Source organism: Aphis gossypii, chromosome 1 (genome assembly GCF_020184175.1).
Source record: "Aphis gossypii isolate Hap1 chromosome 1, ASM2018417v2, whole genome shotgun sequence".
Taxonomy (NCBI): domain Eukaryota; kingdom Metazoa; phylum Arthropoda; class Insecta; order Hemiptera; family Aphididae; genus Aphis; species Aphis gossypii.
In genome coordinates this window covers 79,060,929-79,084,677 of record NC_065530.1, presented here as the reverse complement: position 1 = coordinate 79,084,677, position 23,749 = coordinate 79,060,929, and the positions used below count along the sequence as shown (strand labels likewise).

Genomic DNA, 23,749 nt, shown 5'->3' with positions numbered 1-23,749 from the left:
CTTGTAGTAAAATGTCGATTAATTATGCAGCTATATGTCAGTTCATCGTGTAATACAAATTAGCCCAGAAGTTCTTAATGAATAATATCAAATTAAAAGAGAGTTTTTACTTATTAGTAATTGAAATTCATTGTGTATCGACAATTATTATTAATTATTACTTATGATCTATAAGTAATAATATTATCAATTAATGTTTTAAATATACATTTTATGATTTTAAATTATTTATAATTATGGCATAAAATAGAAATAATTTGCTTTAGCTATTATAAACAAGTCCTGATAGGAGAAGCTACCCATTAACGACTTTCCTGAGTTCTGGGTATAAATTAAATTTAAATAAATTAAAAACAATTCCCAGATAAAAACCGTATATACTTCACTGACTGCCATTCTATGTACTCTATATAAGTTAATAAGAAAGAAAAAAATGAAAAAATGAATTGATATTATATTTGTTTAATGTTTTAAGAAGTTGTAACAGAAAATTTAAAAATAGTATTTTTTACTGTCTGAACGATAGTGTTAGTGCTTAAATTACCTTAAGCTGAAAGTACTGTTACTAGTGTTACTTCTTAAATTATTTAATGTTGAATTAATTACATTTTATTGTGACTAATTCATACAGAATTTAAGTAACGTTTTTGGAGATAAAATACTAATCTATTCGTGTATATTTTAATTAAACATATATTAAAAACCAAATAATAATATAATCTATTATAAATACGATCTTTTGGCAGTAAAATTGTCGCACAATAATTATTTGATAAAAATAAATGTCTTATTTTTAATGTATATAGCAATTAAGTGAGTAAGGTAAAATAAATTTAAAAAATAAAAAACACAAAATCGTGTAAAATATTTAACACAACCAACGAAACCTAACGTGTTTGAGAAAAAAAGGCACATTTAGTTTTCATTATCGAATCTTTTCCTCGGATAATATTGTATCGGATTTCACATCAAAGTAACACGATACAATGTGTATCTAATATTCGATTTGTGCGTTTCGCGCCATCTTCGTTATCAACTGTATAATACGATTGGTGGTCATTAACGGCCCAAAATCCCGGCGCCAAAGGCGTTCGCGTACACCGTTTTTATCGACTTACACGGGTCCGCCCGCCGCGCGTCGGTCCCGTTCGTGGACGTTCGACCCGATCCGTACCCCTATCGCGCCGCCGCCGCCGCCACCGGCACCAGATGAATCGCGTACGGACTCCAGCCGAGATCAGTGCAACACTCACGCCCAAAATACACACGCGACAGCAGCCAACTCGTGCCCAGACGCCCTGGGTACGAGACGAACACGAAAATTTACAACATGATTCACTCGTCAATGTGCACGATTGATGTGCGGTCATCGTCGTCGTAGGCGCTGTGAGACCGCGTCCGGGACGAGGGCGACAAAGACGATATCGCGGGTTTCCGGTCCAATTACCGTCTCGAAAAAAGTAAGAGCACAAAAAAAAAAAAAAATAAATAAAAATTCTACAACTCTATATTTAGCGTTGGATGTCGGTTTTTGAAAATCCTCGAAGATTCGGTGCCGCTGCCGGTTTTTTCGCTAACGGACTATTCGTGCGAAACCAAAACCGAGCGCCGCGCGTGCAGCGCGAACGCTTAAGCCGTTGAAAACAAGGTCGATCGATATAATACACATTCCACGTCTCTGACTCTCTCCTCCCTGCAATGGACCATTTGCCTCTTGACGCACCACCATCACCGCCACCGCCTCTACCATCCCTGCTACCCTTGTACCGACTACCCCGATCGCCACACCCGCGTTTCCGCAATACTTCTGTCACGGACGCTTTTGCGCCGCACAAAAGGGTGAACGTGTGTGCGCGCCGATTATGATATGGAGTTGTTATATTTTTTTTTCTCTCTCTCTCTTTTGTACTATAATGTTATGTACACAATCATCGTACTCAGCACTCGCGAGGTTTCCATTCGAGCATTATTACCATCGCGATATATAATATAGGTAGTATAATGTGTATAATACGTATACGTGCGGTCCTTTGAAACAAGGCTTCCCTTTGCACGCCACAACGACGACGTTTTCGAGTAGATATTAAAAATAGTATGAAAACCGCGGCGATCCAGGTGTATCGTGTATATTTTAATGTTATAATATTATAATGAATCCGTTCATTCATTAGGCCATTATTGTAACGACGCGCTAACACGTTTTGACAAACGTTTGCATCGGGTGCTATAGGTACTAAACTTATTATAGGATAAGTACCTACCTATAATCGATGGTAATAATGCCATTGAACTCCGAGCACATTGTGTACAATCACTTATCGTCGTTTTCGTCCGTGATCAAGACCAATCAACTCATTAACGTTCAATTTCTCGCGGTACTTAAGTCATTATTATCGATGAAACACCTATTTTAACGCTATTAAAAAGTATTATAAACATTTACACTATTAGACTATAGTATAGAGTATTTAAGTAGTTGATTATTTTTGATTTTTAATCACCATACCTATTTATTGTATTCACAAATAAACACACACTTTAATTTTACTCTACAATTAATAGGTTATTCGGTCAATTATTAATTGCTATTTATTTCACCAAATGTATAATTTATTACTAGAATACAACTTTATTAATTTGTATGTATCTATAAACATTTGTCTTAATATTATTCAGGGTTAAAATTTACATTAGAATAATTTTTATAGTGTTAAATTGATATGTTAAAATAGTTCCAAGGCAATCTGTACGATACAAATTCAAAAAAAAAAAAATTCATAGTACATAAATTGTTTTAAACATACTGTTATTTCGACAAAGAATAATATATAACACATAGTTAGATCATAAGCAATATCACATTATAGATTATAATAATGTACCTACCAGAATAATATTATATTAAAAAAAAATGTTATGGCCTTTACGACTGAATGTCTTATAGATAAATTTGTGGAACAAATATTTATTGAGATTTTAACAAAGTTAAATTTAGTTTTTATTAACTTAAATTAATTTTTTTTATTCTAACTAAATTTAACTAATTTATAATTATTCTTAAACTCACATATTTTAAGATTTAACTTTGGATCTCTGTAGAACAAAACAAACAAAACATATACTTTACTTTTACATGCTACAGTACTAAATAGTCATTTATACTTCACACCTTTATTCAAACTATTGTATAAAAATTATGAAATTATTGAAAAAAAAATATAATTTATGAGACTAGGTATATGATAGGATAAAATAGGTAAAATAAACATAAATATATATTTAAAAAGATGATATAGAATTAATATGTAGTTAAAATATTAAATTTTTAAATTTTAATAAATAAATGATTAATTGTTTTTTTTTTTTGGGGGGGGGGTCCAAATGAAGAATTAAGATTTTTAGACATGTCAAGGTTGAATCGATCCTAATAACTGGCTTCTCATAAACAATATATTGTACTTTTAGAGTATGATTTTCAAAAAATAATAACAATAATTAATATACAGCTATCATTATGAGCAAAATATTATATACATAATACATATATATATGACACACAAATAACAATTAATTTATATATTATAATAACCATTAAAATACATAAATGATAATATAGGTAACATGAATACCACAGTTATAAGGTTGCCTATACATATCCTGGATGCATATATTCTTTGATCACAAATTTATTTTTTTTTACTTCGTTATACATAATACTATTACACCAATAATTCCCTAAATGTACCAATACATAATAACATTATACTTTCTATATAGCCAGTAGATGATGCTGTCTTGTATACATGGGTTATTTTCAATACACGATACGCCTACGCTTAACACTGAAAATAAAATATGATCATATCAAATATATTAATGCGTGTTCCGACCATTTATCATATTTTGATTGATATACCTGCATGCTATGAGTCTCAACATTCGTATTGCGTATTATAATTTTTTTTTTTTACTTATACATATTCAATAGGACTTATTATAAATTTAAAACTTTTACACGCTGTTCCTTGTGTTTTTGATCCTTCTTCTTAAAACGATTACCAAATCATAAACATTGTACAAATCGTTTATTGTGCAACAGAACGCATTACCTTTGCATATTATTATTTTACAATCAAATAAATCAGTATTATTTTATAAAAACATATTTTGACGTTGCTTCATATGTAAATACAATGATATTATACAGCGTATTGTTATGTTAAGTCGTTCATTTAGGTAGGTACATCATTATTTCATTTAAAACAATTATTATGCTAAAATGATTTTATGGTTTCAATAGGAAAAATTCCTTCTTTGAAACCAAACCTATATCAGTAATAGGTACCTTTCAATCATTGCCATAATCGTATAAATACAAACTTATTGTGATTTTTGAATTTTAGTAATGAAAATCCTTTGCGCGGTATTCGCCGCGGTCATTGTTGGGCAATTGGCTTTGCCGTACGCGTCCGTGTACGGGAGCGCCGATGCTAAACGACTGTACGACGATCTGCTCAGTAACTACAACAGGCTCATCAGACCCGTCGGAAACAACTCTGACCGGTTGACGGTTAAAATGGGTTTAAAACTGTCTCAAATCATCGAAGTAGTAAGTGTCACTATTAAATGTATTGTTATATAGTGGCGAATCCCAAATAATATTTTATTCTTTAGCTACTGTCTCAATAAAGTAGAGGGTCCGTACACTTGTTATTTACCACATTTTTAGTATTGGTAACTACTTTATCTCTATGGATTCATGATTTCCAAATTTTCTATTCCCGAAGAACCGAATGGAAACAAATTCATTTAGAGTTCAACATTTTTTTTTCAATTTAATAAATTACTTATGATACTTGGAAAACTATAACGATAAATTGTACAGTGAACAAGTAATAGGAAATAGGAATATATAAATTTAAAAATTTTTCGAATATTTCACTGTCTTGTGAAAATCAACTCTCTACATTTTTTCACACAATTAATTATTTACTTTAATTTGATACACAAATACGCCAAAATTTAATTAGAGTTCTTTCGCTTAGTTCATTATTCATTATAGTTGTTGACAAATTTATATAATTTTAATTATATTAAAATAAATGTAATATTATTTTTTTAAATAATATAATCTAGCTTGTACCTGCTGCATAAAGTATATATTTAGTAAATCGTCACAATCACAGCATGGTTCCGTTAATGATCGTTAACGTATGTTAACGTATATTATTTTATTTTATGACTGCGTAAACTCATTATTATCGTTTAAAAGAAATGTTATTATTACGTTGTCATTCGGGCGTTTTTCATTAAAATTGTACTGGTTTTTCTACCGATGTTTACAACGAATCAAAAGTTTATATCATCTTGTCAATATTTCTCGACGACAACATTTAATCATTTCTAGAAAGTTATTTGACATTAGTGACTTATACTGATGTGAATTTCAGTAGACAGTTGGAATTAATAACGCTATCTGTTTTCCAAAGAACTTAATAATTAATCACTGCAAACTTTCAATGTATTACTCTACCCTACAGAATAATATAACGCGTGACAAATATTACATATTTCGATGAAAACAGCTATCTAAGAAAAAAAAAACTAAAAAATAACTTTTTATTTAGATTAAAACCACGCGTAATCATTACACTTAAATAAAATTAATATTTTATAATCATTGTAAGCTAAACTAATATAAATTTTATTTTTCTTAGAATTTAAGAAATCAAATTATGACAACAAATGTATGGGTCGAGCAAGTAAGAAATAAGAAATATTTACGAGAACTGAATGGTAAAGCTTATGTTTAAATTGTATTGTATATTTTTTAGGAATGGAATGACTATAAACTTAAATGGAATCCCGAAGATTACGGAGGAGTAGATACTCTACACGTACCATCTGAGCATATTTGGTTGCCAGACATAGTATTATACAACAAGTAGGTTTTATGTGTAATTTAAAAATTATTAAAAATTGAAATATTATGTACAACAATTTAATTTTCATTGAATATTCTTAATAGTAGAACGTGAAATAATATACTTAATAATACTCATGAAAAAAAATGTAAAATGATAATAATTGTTTTCCTAATTTCATAAATAATGTCATGACGCTTATATAATAAAAATTAGTTATGTTAGATTAGGCAATAGGCATATTACAATACAATAGAAAACGTCTAAATCTGTGAAACGAATTTATTACCTATCTAATGAATTATATTATGTATAACTGTCAATAACAATAAAATATATAAGGCTATACATTTATAAAATAAACTATAATATCTATATAATAATACATAATTTCTACTCATGGATAATTTTGAAAAGAGAAAACCATAACCATAATATCTTTAATCTTTAATGATTTAATAAAATACAGCCAAAAAAAAAAAGAAAAAGAAATATACAATAACTAATTAAAAATATGTATGCACTATAGGATTAATATTATGTTATACTATTGATTACCAAATTACTGCAAGGACCAGGGCTGACCCATCTGAACTCAAGAGGTGATAACCACGGAGTAAAGTCATACTTGTACTTGATAATTTGCATGTATAGTCTTGTACAATATGTTAATATCACACATTGCTATTCAATAATTTTGAGTATAATATACATTATGTATAAAATTAAATTTTTAAGTAGCATTTATGAAATATTCATTTTTTATAAAGAAGAAAAAAACATTTTTCCCGTAGTCTAAGGGTGGTTATAAAGTAATACGTGTGCCATACAAAATTGATAATTATAATTTTTTTTAAGTTTTTGAACGGAAATTTTAATATTATATTTTAATTTATTAAAACGAATGAAAATAAATTATACGATTTACTATGTAAGCCATCGAGTACCGTAATCACAATTTTGATACCAAATAAAAAACTTAACTCATGTAATTAGTTAATAAAGCGCACAAATTAAAATGGAACTGTTTGCATAATAAATCGATTCTTAGTCTGGTAACTTATATTATATAAAGAAGAATAGAATATATTATATTGTATTAGTAATAATAATCCCATTCTTGTAAATGGTATGGATCAATTATACTATATTATTAAGTATAAATTTTATATGGTATAGGTCAGAATTTCAGATCATACACTGGCAGTGCAGGATACTTGTACACGGTGAAATACTGCCTTTATATTGTTAATTAAACATAGTGAGGTATCTAAAAAGTGATTAATTCATAAATTCATATCATATTATTTTAATGATTTTAATATTTCTAAATTCTCGTCATCCTCAATCCATTACCGTATCTATTTGTCACTATATGCGTAAGAAAGATTGGAGTATCTACACTATCTACACATCTGCAACGATATATTATAATATTCATAATTCGTAATACATTATAAATGTATAACATATATGTAAATAATATTTGTATCACTAATAATATTATTATAATATTTAGAGTAACGTAGAGCACTTTTTAAATTAAAGTATAGGACAAGCGTAATATGTGCATTATAATATTCACATAATCGTCTCATTACACTATTATTAAAATACGTAGTTTAATAGTTCTGTTATATTTTTAAATATCTATTAGAACTATGAAGTATTACATACTATTTCGAGTACATAAACGAACGTAGGTTTAGAGTTTTCAAAACATATTACATAATACACTTCTGAAATTTGTTTGATTATTTTGATAAAGGAAAATTTAGTGTCCTATAATTAATAAATTTAGTTTGGTTACCAACATTTGGATTTATACGAATAGTTTTGATCAATTATTTTTTAGTCAGAAACGTTGATAATTTTGTGTGCAACACTAACGAAAAACGTTTTTTATTTATTCAATTCACAGTGCTGATGGCAATTACGAAGTGACAATAATGACGAAAGCAATACTGCATTATACTGGAAAAGTCGTGTGGAAACCGCCAGCCATTTACAAATCATTCTGCGAAATAAACGTCGAGTACTTCCCGTTTGACGAGCAGACGTGTTCTATGAAGTTTGGATCGTGGACATACGACGGATACATGGTGAGAAACTGCGCTAACGATATCGGCCGGGTGGTGCTCTCGGCGTGATGTACGTCCGAAATGTTTTCTTTGTCAGTCGGTGAAAAGGTAATTTTCCGGGAAGAGATGGTCACTGGGAAAGTAGTCACACTAAAGTATGAGTTGATTGATTGAACCACAATTGTATTGATATTGGACGTGAATCGTCGTCAGCACCGCAGTTGATGATATTATCGTTATACTATAATATTAATGTTGATATATGATTTTTTAATCACCACAAGTGTGTCACGTTTCGGTAGAACTCGTTAAGCATAATAATGTATCTAAGTAGTTAAATATATTGACTATTTTTTATTTTCATTATCTCTCTATTTTTCGTATTTTCCCCGTCGACGCAGATGGACTTGCGGCACATTTCACAGGCGCCCGACTCGGACGTGATCGAAGTGGGCATCGACCTGCAGGACTACTACCTATCGGTCGAGTGGGACATCATGGGCGTGCCGGCCGTGAGACACGAAAAGTTTTACGTCTGCTGTGAGGAACCGTACCTGGACATATTCTTCAACATTACGCTTCGAAGGAAGACGCTGTTCTACACGGTTAACCTGATCATACCTTGCGTGGGAATATCGTTCTTGTCCGTGTTGGTGTTCTACCTGCCATCCGAGTCCGGCGAAAAGGTGTCACTCTGCATATCGATATTGCTTTCGCTCACCGTGTTCTTCCTGCTGCTGGTCGAGATTATACCGCCCACGTCGCTCACCGTGCCCTTGCTGGGAAAATATCTACTCTTCACCATGGTTCTGGTCACGTTGTCCGTGTTTGTCACCGTAGCCGTTCTGAACGTTAACTTCAGGTAAACTCACACGACGTCGAATTTTATTTATCTTCCGTGGTGTTCTATAGTCCGACGATCGCGGTAGACAGTGAAATAGACGTTTCACACGCACGTCGTTTACGTGTGGCTTTGTGACTTATGCAATCGTATTGCCTGTACAATTAACAATATTACGTCAATTTAGTAATGAGGTGGTAAAGGGAACTGGTTTGACTTTGCTACCGTAGACGAAGAACATAAGTATTTCTGATAATACAACATAATACACAACGATACACCATTTTGTTGTAAGATGATTTTGATATTGGTATGAAAGATTTTGATTATATCATAAAATGAAACATAAAAGTAATTTAAAATACTAAAATCTAAAATAACAAAATTATTAACAAACAGTAAAAAAAAAATATAAAATATTTATAAATGAACATTAAATGAAATTAGGAAGATTTTTACTATTACTTGGTGTAATATTAACACAAAAGTATATGTTAGACTCAATGATAAACGTAAATCGTTATTATAATTAATAGTACATTTGCTTAAATTTTTTAACAGTAGATACTGGTTGTAAAAACTGTCAAAACCCATTTCTAAAAAATAGAAGTGTAGAAGTGTTGCGTAATAACTGCATTGTAAACTATTATAAAATACTTTGTTATAAAAATATTTTATTTTTAATTATCCATAAAATTGAAGGTATTTTTACTAATTTAAACAGAACTTTTCTTTTTTTATGCTCGGTAAAGGCTAAAACGGTTTTAAAATCTTAAAAAATTCTTAAAATGTAATTATTATATAATGTGTCAAAATACAATTTCGATTTGGATTTAACAGATCACCGGTAACGCACAAGATGAGACCGTGGGTGGTGAAGCTATTCATCCAGATTCTGCCCAAGGTGCTGTTCATTGAGCGGCCCAAGAAGGGAGACTCGATCGACGAGGACGACGACGACGACGATGAAAAGCACGGTGAAATCATGTCGGGCGTATTCGACGTACCGTCCGAGATCGATAAGTACTTGGGCTACAATCGCGGTTACAATTTCGATTATGATGTACCTCCACCGCTACCGTCGTCAAGGTACAGCGGTACCAGGACCAGTGGCGTAAGCGGTGGGGCGGGCGTTAGCGCTGGTGCGGGTGCCATGACCGGGTCTAACGACACGGTGGTGAATATGGCGTCGGACGAGGACGAGGACGCGATCGAGCTCGACGCTGAAGACGAGTACGACGACATGTTCAGCCCGACGACCACGACAGATGACGGTCTGGCTAGTCCGACGTTCGAAAGTCATCACCACCATCACCAGCACCAACACGGGTGTCCGGTGGAACAGCAGCCCAGGCACGACCCGGCTATGCAGACCATCCAGGACGCAAAGTTCATTGCTCAACACGTCAAGAACCAAGATAAGTTCGACGAGGTGAGTGACTTGCTGCAACTTAGAAATATCGATGACTCTGGTCAGAAAACTATATGACCTCGAACAGAGGAGGTTACGGGTGGAAAGAATGGGGAGAGAATCGTTTTCCTAGCCGACGGTGCGACTTTTGGGTAAAATCCCCCGTACGGTTAATTACATGATTATATCATATTATTTTTAGTTAGTACGCCGAATCTTCGTCACTTACTCTTAAGGGTCCCGATTCCAGATTTTTAAATTTTCCACAATTTTATAAAATTTGAAAATTAAATTTTATATTTTAGTTACCACCTTAATTATAATACTTTTCCACTAATTTACTACCCTGATACCTATTTAGGGGGGGAGGGTTAATAAGGTGTATTATATCGAAAAAAATGACTTCACGGGAATAATTCTCAGGCCTTGTAGAATTGTCGGATTTTGATAACTATATTTTTATTTGAAAGAAGAAGTCTTTCTACAGGCCACATCGAGCTCCGATTTTTATTTTATTTAAAATAATAGTAAAATATAATTTATAGAAAATTGCTTAAAATTATATTATAAAAGTATTGAAAAACAGAGATCGGTGCGACCTGTAGAATATATTTCTCTATTAGTTTAAAAAAAAAATATATCAAATTTGGTTGATTCTACAGAACAGGATTCCTATTTCCAAAAAGCGTATTTTCGTGTACAAAATCGCATTGGCACCGGGCGCCTTAACTGGTTTTTTGTCCAAAGTGTTTTCTTGATTTTACTCTTACGTAGTACTCGTCGTTAAAATACTAATTTGCTAGTATAGCAAAGACAACTGTTTCCTTTATTTCCTATAAAATCATCCATTCTTATAATACTATATTAATATGTCTCTTGCAAAAAATAATCACGAGTACCTATCTTGAATTCGATAATTCGTCCTGCAGTGCTCTACTAATTTTTATGTTATCTTCTTTTGCAGATCATTGAAGACTGGCAATACGTAGCTATGGTCTTGGACAGGTTGTTCCTGTGGATATTCACGTGTGCCTGTCTCATTGGCACAGCTCTGATCATTTTCCAAGCACCGGCCCTGTACGACAAGACAAAGCCCATCGACGTTGTTTACTCCAAAATCGCGAAAAAGAAATTGCAAGCCATTTTATGAGACACCACAACAATACAAAGCTCAATGACGTTTTTTAGTAAACAACTTAGTGAATACAAACAGTTAATCGATAACAATCCTATAATTATGTATAAAATATACTTCGTTTTACTAATCATCAAGTTTTTATTATACGTTATGATTTTTGGTTTTTTTACAATTGATTTTTCATATAATATGGCGTGAAACGTTGTTGCTGATAAAATAAAATATTATCAATTATCGTTTTACAGTTCATATTTTATTTGTTATAAATTATTTATTATAATTAGATAATATATTATTCAATATCACCATTGACCATGGTGCCATCAGTTATTATAATAATATTGTACAACTTATTGTTATTATTTTATATTTCGTTTAATACCGAGACTAAGAGTATGACCCGCATTTGTTTAAATATTCAACTACCAAGTTGAATTTCACTAAATTATTCAGATAAATGCTTTGTCATTACAAATCATGTCATTTGGTTTCTTAAAAATATACGAATGATGTAATAAATCCATTTTTCGTTATTTATTTTTTAGATATATAATAGTTAATAAAATATTATTAACACGCTAACAATACTAGCTATTACTATGCTTAATACTAAGTATAATATTTATAGTTTAAGTTATAAATAAATACATAATTTAATGTATAAAAAAATGAGATATAACTAATGTAATTTTTAAAAAAATTTCTGATAATAACATTTTTACATAATTTACCCTCACAAATGTTTAGTCCAAAATCAAAGTTTTAAATGAGATTTTTTCACAGGAAAATGATTTTTTCTTTTTCAGTCTTTTAGACTCGTCTGATTTATAACTTGCATTAGACAAAAACCACTCACTGTTCTTCAAAATCAGTGTTTTCCATTCCTCTGAAACATAATAATATATTATATTCATATTTAAAAACTTTAATGTAACATAGATAACACTAGGTATGCAAAATAAAATAATGTCAGCCTTCCGAAATTCTAGACAGTAAATTTTTACAGTTTATAGAAGATATTTTTTGACCTTTTAAACATATGAAGTAAATAAATTTATATATTTGTTTATATAATATATACATATAGATTTATATTATATTAGAAGCCAATGTAACACATTTTTTACTTTCGTAATTTTTTATTTTTATTAATTTTGAAAATATACAAATAAAAATGTTGCCATTAAGAAATAATTACCATACATTATAATATAATGGAATCATGAACACAGATCTTATTAAATAATAATTGGTAAGTTAAGCAAACAGTTATTTTTACCTCTTATCACGTCCAAATTGCCATTATATCCTCCATATTCGATTGGAAGTACATCTCTTGGTATGTGTTCCCAGAGAGTTTCAAGGTTCTTATGGAAAGATAACTAAAATATTATAATATAAAAAATATTATTATGCAATGTTTACACAAGTCACACATATTAAGTGCAAAATTAGCATAACACTCACTCTAGCAAACATTTTTTTCGACACAAATGGTTTTAAGATATTTTTAGCCACGTCAATAAAACTTGGCGGGAACAAAATATGAGTGTGTTTTAAACGTAATGGATATGCTTTCTGAAAATATATAATAATTAAAAATCATTAATAATTTTAGGTTATTAAAATATGTCCTACCAACACAAAAGTGAACATTTCATTTTATTTATTTAATAATTTAATATACAATTCCATCTTAATTTATAAAAATTTGACTCATTTAATATAGGATGCAATATATTAACATGTCTAAAAAATTATGGTACCAAACTGTTTAATTAAATACATATTTTTATCAATTAAATTATACTCATTGTTGTATAATATTAATGTTTATAAGCCCTCAGATTAGTATTATATTTAATATAATGTTATTATGGTGTTGTGGTGTTCTATATAGTATATTATAATATTTGAATGATTTTTCACTTACAAAACAATAAATATATAATATTATACAATTAATTATACACTACTAATCACAATATAATAATTTTTACTTAAAGTCAAAATAAATTATAATGTTTAACTAACTTCAGTTATTACATTAAAAAGAAATTATTTTGATTATTTTTAAAATTCTAAACTAACTATGTTATAGTGGTTGAAAATATTACGAAAAACATATTTCAGCGGCGTTTACTGACCTGTGCGAGTTTAATGAGGTTCTTGAGCTGGAACAAGTCAAATTGACTTATGTGTGACAACGTAATGTTCCTCGTGTCAATCACAACGTGTATACCAGTAAAATCGATACCTTTCTTCTGATAAATATCTAACATCAAACGCATTCTCTTGTATATCTCGACTGGCCGAAACAACTGTGAATTGCTATCTTTGAAGCTATAATACATTATTTTAAGACCATCGGGCGTGTGTTTGGGGAACATAACCATGGTTCTGTGGAAATTAAATTTGAATATTATTTAATCATAGGTACCACTGGAATAAATGAGATTAGTGAACATAACGGCGAGGTTCAAAGTAATAATTTTGTCCCAATTTAAAAAAAAAAAAAAAAAACATTTTCCTGAAAACAACTATTATTAACTAAAATGCTAGTTATTATTATTTTTCATTCGAATTCAGATATGTATATAGGTAAGTTAATATGCTTGGTAAGTGTTGACAATAATACAACTAATTTATGTGAGAATGAATACAATTTCATCTTCAAAAAAAGATTTCATACGTGATACGCATATACGTTCTTTGTAATAGTAAGTATAATACGTACCGAAACAGTTAAATAAAATAAAAACTTACAAAACTCAAATTTATTTTAAAATTAAAATATATTTACCCGTTTTACTTACTTAGTTCTAAAAACTAATATTGTACTGCTATGAAATTTTATATTGTTGTACAAAAGATATACTCACAAATAATCATACAAATCACTTTCCACATAATTTGACAAATCATTCACATCATAGACCTGTGGAAACAATGTTTTCATGCGAAAATGACTTTCAACCGCTAGTTTTGTTTTTTCCAAATTGTTTTTGGTAAGTCGTAAAAATCCTTCAATCCAAAAACTTAATTCATCTGAACCATCAATTAAATATATTTGAGATTAATTTGTTAAAAATGTATTAAACAACAAATAATTACCATTTTTAGACTCTGGAAGTCTAGGTAAATGTGGTTGTGTTAGCATCCAATTCCTGACAGTGGCTACATCGTCATTAATTTGATCTCTTGTCAAACCATACTCTTTCATTAATCTCTTCACTCCATCTTCATTAGGTATAACATAGTATTCCGGCATTTTTATTCAACGTATTTAAGACTGAAAATGAAAATTGGATTTAATAAGTAAGTATACATGTATGAGTATTTAAATGTCATTACATATCAAATAAAGATAATAATTAATCGTCACTGAAACAGGTTACGTTGTATATTATAAAAAATATCTTATATATGTATACTATAATCCTATGATGGATATTGGATAATGATTAATAACTAATGAACACGACGATTTGAAGTCACTGACTTGTTCATAATGCAAATCAATAATTTGTCATATAAATCTTAAAATATTGTTATTAATTTAAGTTTATTTGTATTCAAACAATTTATAGTTATATTACTCTATTCATCATAACACATATCTATACTGTTATTATAAAGTTTATGAGTTTGTGAGTTTGTGAGAGGGGCTAATATTTGGATCTACTGAACTGATTTTGAAAAAATTTTTGCCAATAGAAAGCCACATTATTTGTAAGTGTCATAGACTAAATATTAATCCTAAAAATTAAAGGACTTTTACCTGGTAGTCTGATTTACACAGTAAGTCAAAGAAAATAACGGTCTAACGAAAAAGTTTCATATGAACGCTGCCTTAACGATGAGAGATGTATGATTAAGTTCTAGAGTTTGATAATACCTACAAAAAAGTTAGCGGCAGCATATAACTTCTATTTGTATATAATATAATATTTTGGTAAATCTATAATCTATATATATATAAAATAAAAGTGTTGTCCTCATTCATAATCAATACAGAGACAAACCTATTAGTTATCAACTTTAAATGTTGAGGATAGATTAATATTATAGTTTTACCGAACACTAAGAAACGATTTTACAAAATTTTGATTTTAAGGGGTTGAAATCGGCAAAAATAAATGTTAACGTGTAAATTGTATATCTGTTTACGTATTGTGTGTTTATATAATAAACTATTTATTAATAATATTTGTATTCGGAGTTTGGTACACGTGTTCCGAGGAAATGTCAATTATTATTTATAAATGTTATAAATGTTAAAATTGTATTTTAATATTTTATCCGTAAATTATTTTTTAACCTATAACTTGAAGGAGTACTTAAATAAATTATTACAAATAATTATTTTTTAACTGGAATTGTTTATTTTTACGTATACTTGTACAAAATAGTGTTTTATTTAAATAGCATTGAGCTTCAAATGTTTTAATCAATAAAAAACCATTCAAAACTATGGTGAAAAACTATAATTGACTAGGTACGTAGTCTCGTTACTTAATCATATTATTATATTTTATATTTTAATCACATTCAAAGACTAACATCGATAAAAACTACAACCTCACGAAATCACTGATGAATTAGCTGTTGTAGACGTATTCGTCTAGCCTAATATATTAAGTACCTGCCATATGAGTACCTTTAAACAGTTCAAACTGCAAGTCAGTTTAGAAACACTAACTACTGAACTATTGCAAGACCACATGATAATAAGTTGGATTACTTGGATTACTAAAAAGATAATTATTTTTTTGTCAGTAGATAATTTCAAAATTTTATTGCATCCTTCACTCGTAATCGATTGTCGTGTGTCTACAACTCCGTGTAACGTGTATGTAAACAATAATATTATATATCTACGCACAATAATTATTACTATAAAAATATGATAATGACGTAATTAAAGCTTAGCAGTAAAATTATTTTTTCATAAATGTTGCAAATTATTTGTCACAACAATATTAATTAAAAACATGGTTTTATTATTGAAAAATATTGTATGTTTAACACGTGTATACCGTAAGTAAGAATTAGAAAATTTTTTTTTTTTTATTACATTTATTATTACATTTTATTGAAAATATCTAATTATATGGGATCAAGATTCACGAACGATTTTAAACGATGAAACAATCGACATACTAATTGGTATTTTTTACAGACAATGTCGAAAACCACCAGCTTAAAACCATATTTTGATAAATGTACAACTGGAGCAATGAATAACATAGAGTTAAGTATACTATTAATAGAGCATTATTAAAGATGTTTATAATTTATATCAATAAAAATATTTTAGTAGTCACAAAAGACTTAAACAACATTATTATGTTCATACTTAAAGTAAAAACAAACTATGCGAGATTTATGTGGAATGAATTAATAGGTATAAAATACAATCAATAATTTCAATAATTATGTGTTTGCGTTAGTTATGTATAAAAATAATTGATATCGTATATCAGATACGTACATTAAAGTAATTTATCCAAGGAGACGATAGCCATGACGGCGTAACGGTACCGTTAAAATATTCGATTAAATAAGTTAAATAATTTATACACAGTTATAAATGAATATGGAAATATTACCGAAATATAAATATTATATAAGATTTTTTATATAACTTAAAATTATTCGAACCCATACATATTTAATTTACATATTTTACAAGCGAGGGTCAAATAAGTACAGACAAAATACAAATACACAGACTACCAAATTAAATTATTTGTATATAAAGCAATAATTAATATAACAGAATTATCATCAGATCTCAAAACATTTTCAATCAATGAGTTTAAACTACCATATATAGTGTTTGATAATAAAACTTACTGTAAAATGTCAAATTATAGAATTAATAAGTCATTGTTTAAAAAATAGAATTCTGATTATTGATCCATCATTAATACTATTATTTTCATTGCTTGAAATCGTATATAGTACCTTCGATTTCACAGTACTAACATATTTTTTCAAAATATATTGAATATACAAATTATCAAGTACAAAGTGTCAAAATATAGAAATAATATTAGCGAAGAACCCAAACGCTTAAGGGGCCACCACACAAACATTTATTTTCTCTGTCTATCTCCCACATGAAAAAAGAACAAAGATATTCCGTATTTCCACGATTACGACTCTTTGTTCAGCTTAGGGCCAAGACACCCGTATATATTTTATAAAAAATAATATGTCCTATACGTTAACTGGATGGATTTTTAATATTTACATTTTATAAATATAAACATGTTTTAATTTAAAATTATTTCGATTATTTTTTACTATTAATTACTTATTAAAAACATAAATATTAAAAATCTATTCGGTCAATGAAAAGGAAATATTCAGTTATATAAAATATATAATAGGTACCTTTGCCCTAAATAGAACCGGAGAGTCGTAATCGTAGAAATACGGAATATCTTTGTTCCTACATTATGAGGGAGATAGACATAGAAAACAAATGTTGGTGTACGGACCTTAACAAGATAATATCTTAATATTTGTTACTCAATATTCTAAAAATAAACTGTGATGATAAATCTATTTTATGTGTAAGGAAAAATGGACACAGTACAATAATAAAACTTGAAAATCAAAACATTGATTTTTGAATCCCAAATAAACTAGTAGGTACCTATCACTTCATTATGACATAACATCATATTATTGATTTGTGCAATTTTATGACATTGAATTAACTTCCTTTTATAAAGTCGCCCGTGAATTCTAATCCAAGGCTATATCCAAACTACAGTTTAATAACCGGTTGGGTAACATAGCTGGATAGTTCTTTTTGTAACTTCACATATAAATATATACATCGGACATTATCACATATTATATACCTAAGCATGTGCGTCTGATGCAGTAAAACGGGTTTAAAAGAAACAATATTTCGTTTTGTATTAACCGAAACCAGACTTCCGCTACATAGTTTAGGAACTGTAGCATAGTAAATAAATAATCTTAATAATAGAAATATTACTCTTATCGTAAAAATAGAATTTTTTGATCTAAATGTTTAATTTTATAAATATATATATATATATTTTATTTTAATTTTGAACAATCTGTAAAACTGTATTTACAATAAGAATATGTGCAAAAATAAACATGATACGAGTTACATAATAAAAAAGAAGTAACCCAGCGGTTACAATTAATAAATTGAATATTTAGTTTTAAAAGTTATAGCATGGTAATGAATAATAATGATAAAGATACCATCATGTTGTAATTAATAGTTACTTAGGATTTTGAGTTAAATTGAAAATATCGAAAACTATTAAATAAATTACGGTTTAAATAACTACTCATTTAAAGCTAATAAAATAATAATAATAAAACAATGCCAGTTTAAAAACAGAGGAATAGTAAAAAATAATTGACGATCGTGTTGATTACAGATTAAGAAAAAACTCTTATGCTTTTTAAGTCATACATTAATTTTTACCTTATGGCATTGTTTTAAATGTAATATTTGTGTTAAAATATTTAATTTTTAACAACATTTTGACAAAGTATCGACTTTAATATTTAAAAGACGAAGTGAATTTAAAATTAAAATTATGTTCAATAATAAATATAAGTTTTGTAACATTTGTAAAATATAAAAACAATGTTATAATTTTCATATTATATTGCTAATCAAATTACAAATTTATGAAAACATTTTACGTTCCGAGGTGGCTGTCTGACAAAACTTAAGCTCTAAAATAGTTCTAATAAATATGTCTATTCATATGCTCTAACCTTACGTTAAAATAACAACATGAATCGCTAAAATCAGATATTTTGACAATCTATGTAGGTTGATATAGGTGATGATAATATTATGATAAAGCATTAATTTGAATTTTGCATTAATACATTTCTTACATTATACAATTTATGCAATCGAATTCATATTTTGTATGTTAAATTAGAGATAAAATATATTAAATCTAATTTAATACACGTCGAAATAATTGATTCGTGTAGATGGTTAATAATAGAGAGTCCTGAAAGCATGTATAAATATATCGTATTTTTTAATCAATCTTCTACATACGTACCTACGTGACAAATCATTTCCATCCGCCTTATCAACGCTAACGAAATATTTATAAATAACTATTGTTTGACTATTTTAATTTATTTCTAATATAATTGTATAAATGATATAACTTGTACGGTTTAAACCTATCCTGCCTTCAACGTCTTAATATATAAGTGGGTAACGTTATAAAAAAAAATTAGGATATTGTTTGTTTTAAGTCCATTAGATTTAACTTTGCATAATAATTTAAATATTATGTATATAAGTACAGGTATTGTTTGTCCATAACAAAGAACTAAAGAATCAACTCAAACTACACAGGTTTAAAACCAACTAAATAAATATATAAATATAAACTATAATTTTTTTAATATTATATAAATTATCATTAATACTAATTTTGTATTACTTATTTATTTTGTACGATATTAAGATATTAAAAGAAAAGAAATACATTTTCAATAAATAAATTATCCAAATCACTAAAATATTATAAGTAATATGTGATTTTAGAATTATTAAGATAGTATTAAATTAAATATAAGTAACTAGTAAGTATCATTAAAATACAGACATTATAATAAAGAATTTCAATAGTTAATATGTAGGTAATAAATTTATTAGCTTATTTAATTGAACATTTATCAAAATACAATTTGTTTTTTTCCTGCAGGTGTATTCAGAGTGTGTCTTTTTAAATACAAGTATAAGTATATCCATTGTGTTATTCGTATTATGTTTGCTAAATGTTAATAACGATTTACATATTTTGTTTCATATTATAATAGCCCAGTGTATAATTTATGAATATCTTAATAATGTACGATATTATTATAGTATATTATAATATAATATGTATATATATATATATATATATATATATATACATACACATCATAATAAAAAGCAGTTGTTAATAGAAAAAATAGTGTTGGTAAAATTAATTAATACATTTATAATTTGTTACTAAATGATTTTTAAAATGGTTATTTGTTATTAATTATTTTTTTTAGAAATGTTAAAAAATAAAAATGGAAATGATATTATTAATACAATTATAAGACTAGGTATCGATACAGTGTTTAATTTCAAAGTCAAATTCGTACACATTATATTATAAAAAAATTTGAATACTAACCTTTTTTACTAAATAAGCTAAATAATTTCGAAGCACAATGATATTTCCACCAGATAAAAATTGCCTCTCAGTACTACATACGATCTGACTGTAGTAAATGTTAATAGATCCGACGTAAATATGAAACAGATACTCAGGAACACAACAAACTAAATTCTACTCGTTTTCCTTGAATACGCTGGACGGTAAAATAATACACAAACGAGTTCTTCTTACGCGATACCACAGCAAAGTGCGCGAATTAAGTGCATAATATTATGATAAAAACAAATATGAATATAAAATGTTTATAACTTCTCTATAGTTTAATAATATTGAATAAATACGAATACAATCATCAGTTCACATCGGTTTTTATTTTCCAGTTTATTTTTCTACGCAAACATTTCAGTTCATACACGTCGACACTCCTTGTAGACCTGCGGAGGTTCCCAAACTCTGTTTTTTGCATACCACTAATATGTATTGCTGATCAGTTAGGTACGTACTATTATCATTACCCACTTATATTGACTGAACGTATAACTATTAAAATTACCAATACATCTCTATCAAAATGAAAAGAATACATACGCAATACGGTTTTTTTTTTAAATTTTCTATATTCGTACAAAGTGTACATCAACGATTAAAAGCTTGTTTGTGTTTTTTTTTTGAGGTTCGGTGCATAATAAATAATATTTTAGTACAATAATAATAAATAATTATGTACACAAAATATAAAATATTGATGGAAACACTCAAAAGAAAAATAAAGAATTTTCCGTATTATCATGTGGACTTTGATGGGCCATAATTTGGGAACCACTCATCCATAAACAATTAAATACAAATACCAACAGAGTGGTACCTATTTATTAGTTATAGATAAATGTATTATATAAAAAAAAAAAAATTGAACCAAATAAAAAGTTCAGAGACTACTTTAAATATTGTGATTTGCAATAATTATTATTCGACCAAGAAGCAATTATTGCATAAAGAATATCAATTAATTGTCAATAACACTTTCCAAACTTGGGAAAAGTCGTACAAATATATTAACCTAAATAGGTTCTGGTTAGTAAAAATAAGCAGCTCCGGAATAAAGTTATTATTATTTTGACAATATTATTCAGTTGATATAAATTAAAATCAATTGAATGTTCAAAAATTGTACAAACGTATTTAATATATTGTATGTGAATCAATACCGTTTACTCAAAATTACTAAATAACCAATAAAATAATATGTTAATATTAATAAATACTTCTGTGTGGCAAATCGCAAATAAATATTTCATATTAAATAACAACACTGTGCTTAACTATCATGACATATTATATTATTTTATAATGTATAGTCACCTTATAGTAACCCTGTACTTGAGGGTAGTAAATATTTCGGTTTTCTTTGAATAAGTCAGAGCTCGTAACGATAAATAATATGAAGCACAACGAAATAATATTAATTATATATAATTTTTATTTTATAATTCAATTTTTTATGCGTGAATTATAATTTTTTTTTCTACAGCATACTCAAGAAGTTTTAACTTGAATGCTACAACCCAATATGTGTACTCGTAACTTTTACACATACATATAACCAGTACCAATTTTCCCCTACTTATTAAAATTGGTTATTTCTATTCCATTAGCTAATTAATATTTGTTTAATAATAAAAAAAAAAAAAAAAACCAATTACAAAAATAAATATGTCTACAGTCTATTCAGGTATACTAAACCATTGATTTTAGAATATATTCTAAAATCAATGCTGTAACGGTTACAAAATATTAAAGGCATCATACTATCGTAGAATATTGTGTTACTCAATTAATATGAAAATAAAAACGTAATATTTTGTTTAAAGAAAAAATAATAAATATTGACCTTTATTACCTTAAAGTACATATTAATAAACAAATATCTATATCAATAGTAAATAAGATTTATTCCCAATGCGAATTGAGGTTTAGGTTAAATATCTTTAAATCAACAATGTATTTCAACATAAGTAAAAACTAATACTAATAACTATAATAATATATAGATTTTTGAATTTACAATATTTGAGTTTCAAAATATTAATACATGACAAAATAAATATTTGTGTTTTCTTGAAATGTATAAAATAAATATATACAATTTTCAAAACCGATATCCTATAAGCTATAATATAACAACCTGATATTTAATATAAAGTAGGTACATAAGAATATATCATATATTTGTGTATATTGTTTTGTATATTATATTAATATTTTTAAATAGTTTATTACGTATACTAATGGTATAATATAAAACAATTTTCAAAAAATCCAACAATTTATCTTTGTTGTTAACTTGAAATCTGTAACATTTTGAAGGGAAATTGTAAAAAGACCAATACTTATATTTCATATGGGCCATGGGGTACAATATAGTTGTGTTTTTCTTCATGATGTAAAATGGTTAAATAAGCGTAATCATATTATAACAAATAAATATGTTCAAATCAAATTTTACAAAAAAAAAAAACAATGTTAATGGCATATGAAAAATAATTGTATGTAAATAATATGACTTGTCAATCTATATACTTAACTAAGTATATTTTAATATGATGTATTCATAATATTACTATTAAAGTAATTTTTTAGTAAGTTAATTTAATTTTTATAAAAAATATTATATTTATTGTATTATTAATATTTAATTAATAATTATTATAATAGTACCTATATTTTTTTAATATTATATTATTGTTATTAATTTTTAAGTCAACAACAACTTGTTTAGAATGTTGTTTAAGGATTTGAGCAATAAATATAATATGATAGGTATTTTTTTTTAGAAATAAATACAGACCTAAATACTTGAATTGGGCACGATACAATTGCACGCGCTATATTATTTTTACTTTTAAGCAACATTGCCAAATACAGATATAGGTACCTACTTCGGTCCATGATGATAAATCCATACGATACTATAGTAGATTATAGTAGATAAACTTAAAAATACTTATATTAATTTATGGTAATATTTAATTATTATAAGTGAAAACAACCACTAATTTCTAAAATTAAAATACTACACATTGACTTTGAAATTAGTGCTACTGGTGAAACAAAAGAAGTTTTTCCGGCTGGAAAGATGTTGTTTTCACCGATGTTTGTT

General features: G+C 27.8%; 2 protein-coding genes across 4 annotated transcripts; one reads left to right on the top strand and one right to left on the bottom strand.

The window, feature by feature from the left end:
• The first annotated feature begins 1,234 nt into the window (after positions 1-1,234).
• LOC114125350 (acetylcholine receptor subunit alpha-like 1) lies at positions 1,235-11,918 on the top strand. Of its 2 annotated transcripts, XM_050199555.1 has the most exons (9): positions 1,235-1,460; positions 1,516-2,375; positions 4,404-4,609; positions 5,718-5,762; positions 5,835-5,944; positions 7,846-8,026; positions 8,407-8,867; positions 9,687-10,278; positions 11,222-11,918. In XM_050199555.1, exons 3-9 carry the CDS (start codon positions 4,406-4,408, stop codon positions 11,405-11,407), a joined length of 1,779 nt encoding a protein of 592 aa, XP_050055512.1. In that variant the 5' UTR covers positions 1,235-1,460; positions 1,516-2,375; positions 4,404-4,405; the 3' UTR covers positions 11,408-11,918. The 2 variants fall into 2 exon arrangements, with proteins under 2 accessions (XP_050055512.1, XP_027844764.2); XM_027988963.2 differs by lacking the exon at positions 1,516-2,375 and having other exon boundaries at positions 1,236-1,460.
• Positions 11,908-22,143, bottom strand: LOC114125352 (alpha-tocopherol transfer protein-like). Of its 2 annotated transcripts, none has more exons than XM_027988966.2 (7): positions 21,952-22,143; positions 14,510-14,687; positions 14,278-14,443; positions 13,543-13,795; positions 12,863-12,973; positions 12,675-12,777; positions 11,908-12,281 (listed from the first exon to the last, which is right to left on the bottom strand). In XM_027988966.2, exons 2-7 carry the CDS (start codon positions 14,664-14,666, stop codon positions 12,139-12,141), a joined length of 933 nt encoding a protein of 310 aa, XP_027844767.1. In that variant the 5' UTR covers positions 14,667-14,687; positions 21,952-22,143; the 3' UTR covers positions 11,908-12,138. The 2 variants fall into 2 exon arrangements, with proteins under 2 accessions (XP_027844767.1, XP_027844766.1); XM_027988965.2 differs by lacking the exon at positions 21,952-22,143 and adding an exon at positions 20,605-20,845.
• Positions 22,144-23,749: the final 1,606 nt, after the last annotated feature.

Excerpts from the sequence above, each read along its gene's own strand:
- LOC114125350 (XM_050199555.1), top strand. The coding sequence starts at position 4,406 with ATGAAAATCCTTTGCGCGGTATTCGCCGCGGTCATTGTTGGGCAATTG. Across the intron at positions 5,763-5,834 it reads CAAATGTATGGGTCGAGCAA|GAATGGAATGACTATAAACT; the intron begins GTAAGAAATAAG and ends TATATTTTTTAG. Across the intron at positions 8,027-8,406 it reads GGACATACGACGGATACATG|ATGGACTTGCGGCACATTTC; the intron begins GTGAGAAACTGC and ends CCGTCGACGCAG.
- LOC114125352 (XM_027988966.2), bottom strand. The coding sequence starts at position 14,666 with ATGCCGGAATACTATGTTATACCTAATGAAGATGGAGTGAAGAGATTA. Across the intron at positions 14,444-14,509 it reads ACTTCCAGAGTCTAAAAATG|ATGAATTAAGTTTTTGGATT; the intron begins GTAATTATTTGT and ends TTGATGGTTCAG. Across the intron at positions 12,778-12,862 it reads CGAAAAAAATGTTTGCTAGA|TTATCTTTCCATAAGAACCT; the intron begins GTGAGTGTTATG and ends ATAATATTTTAG.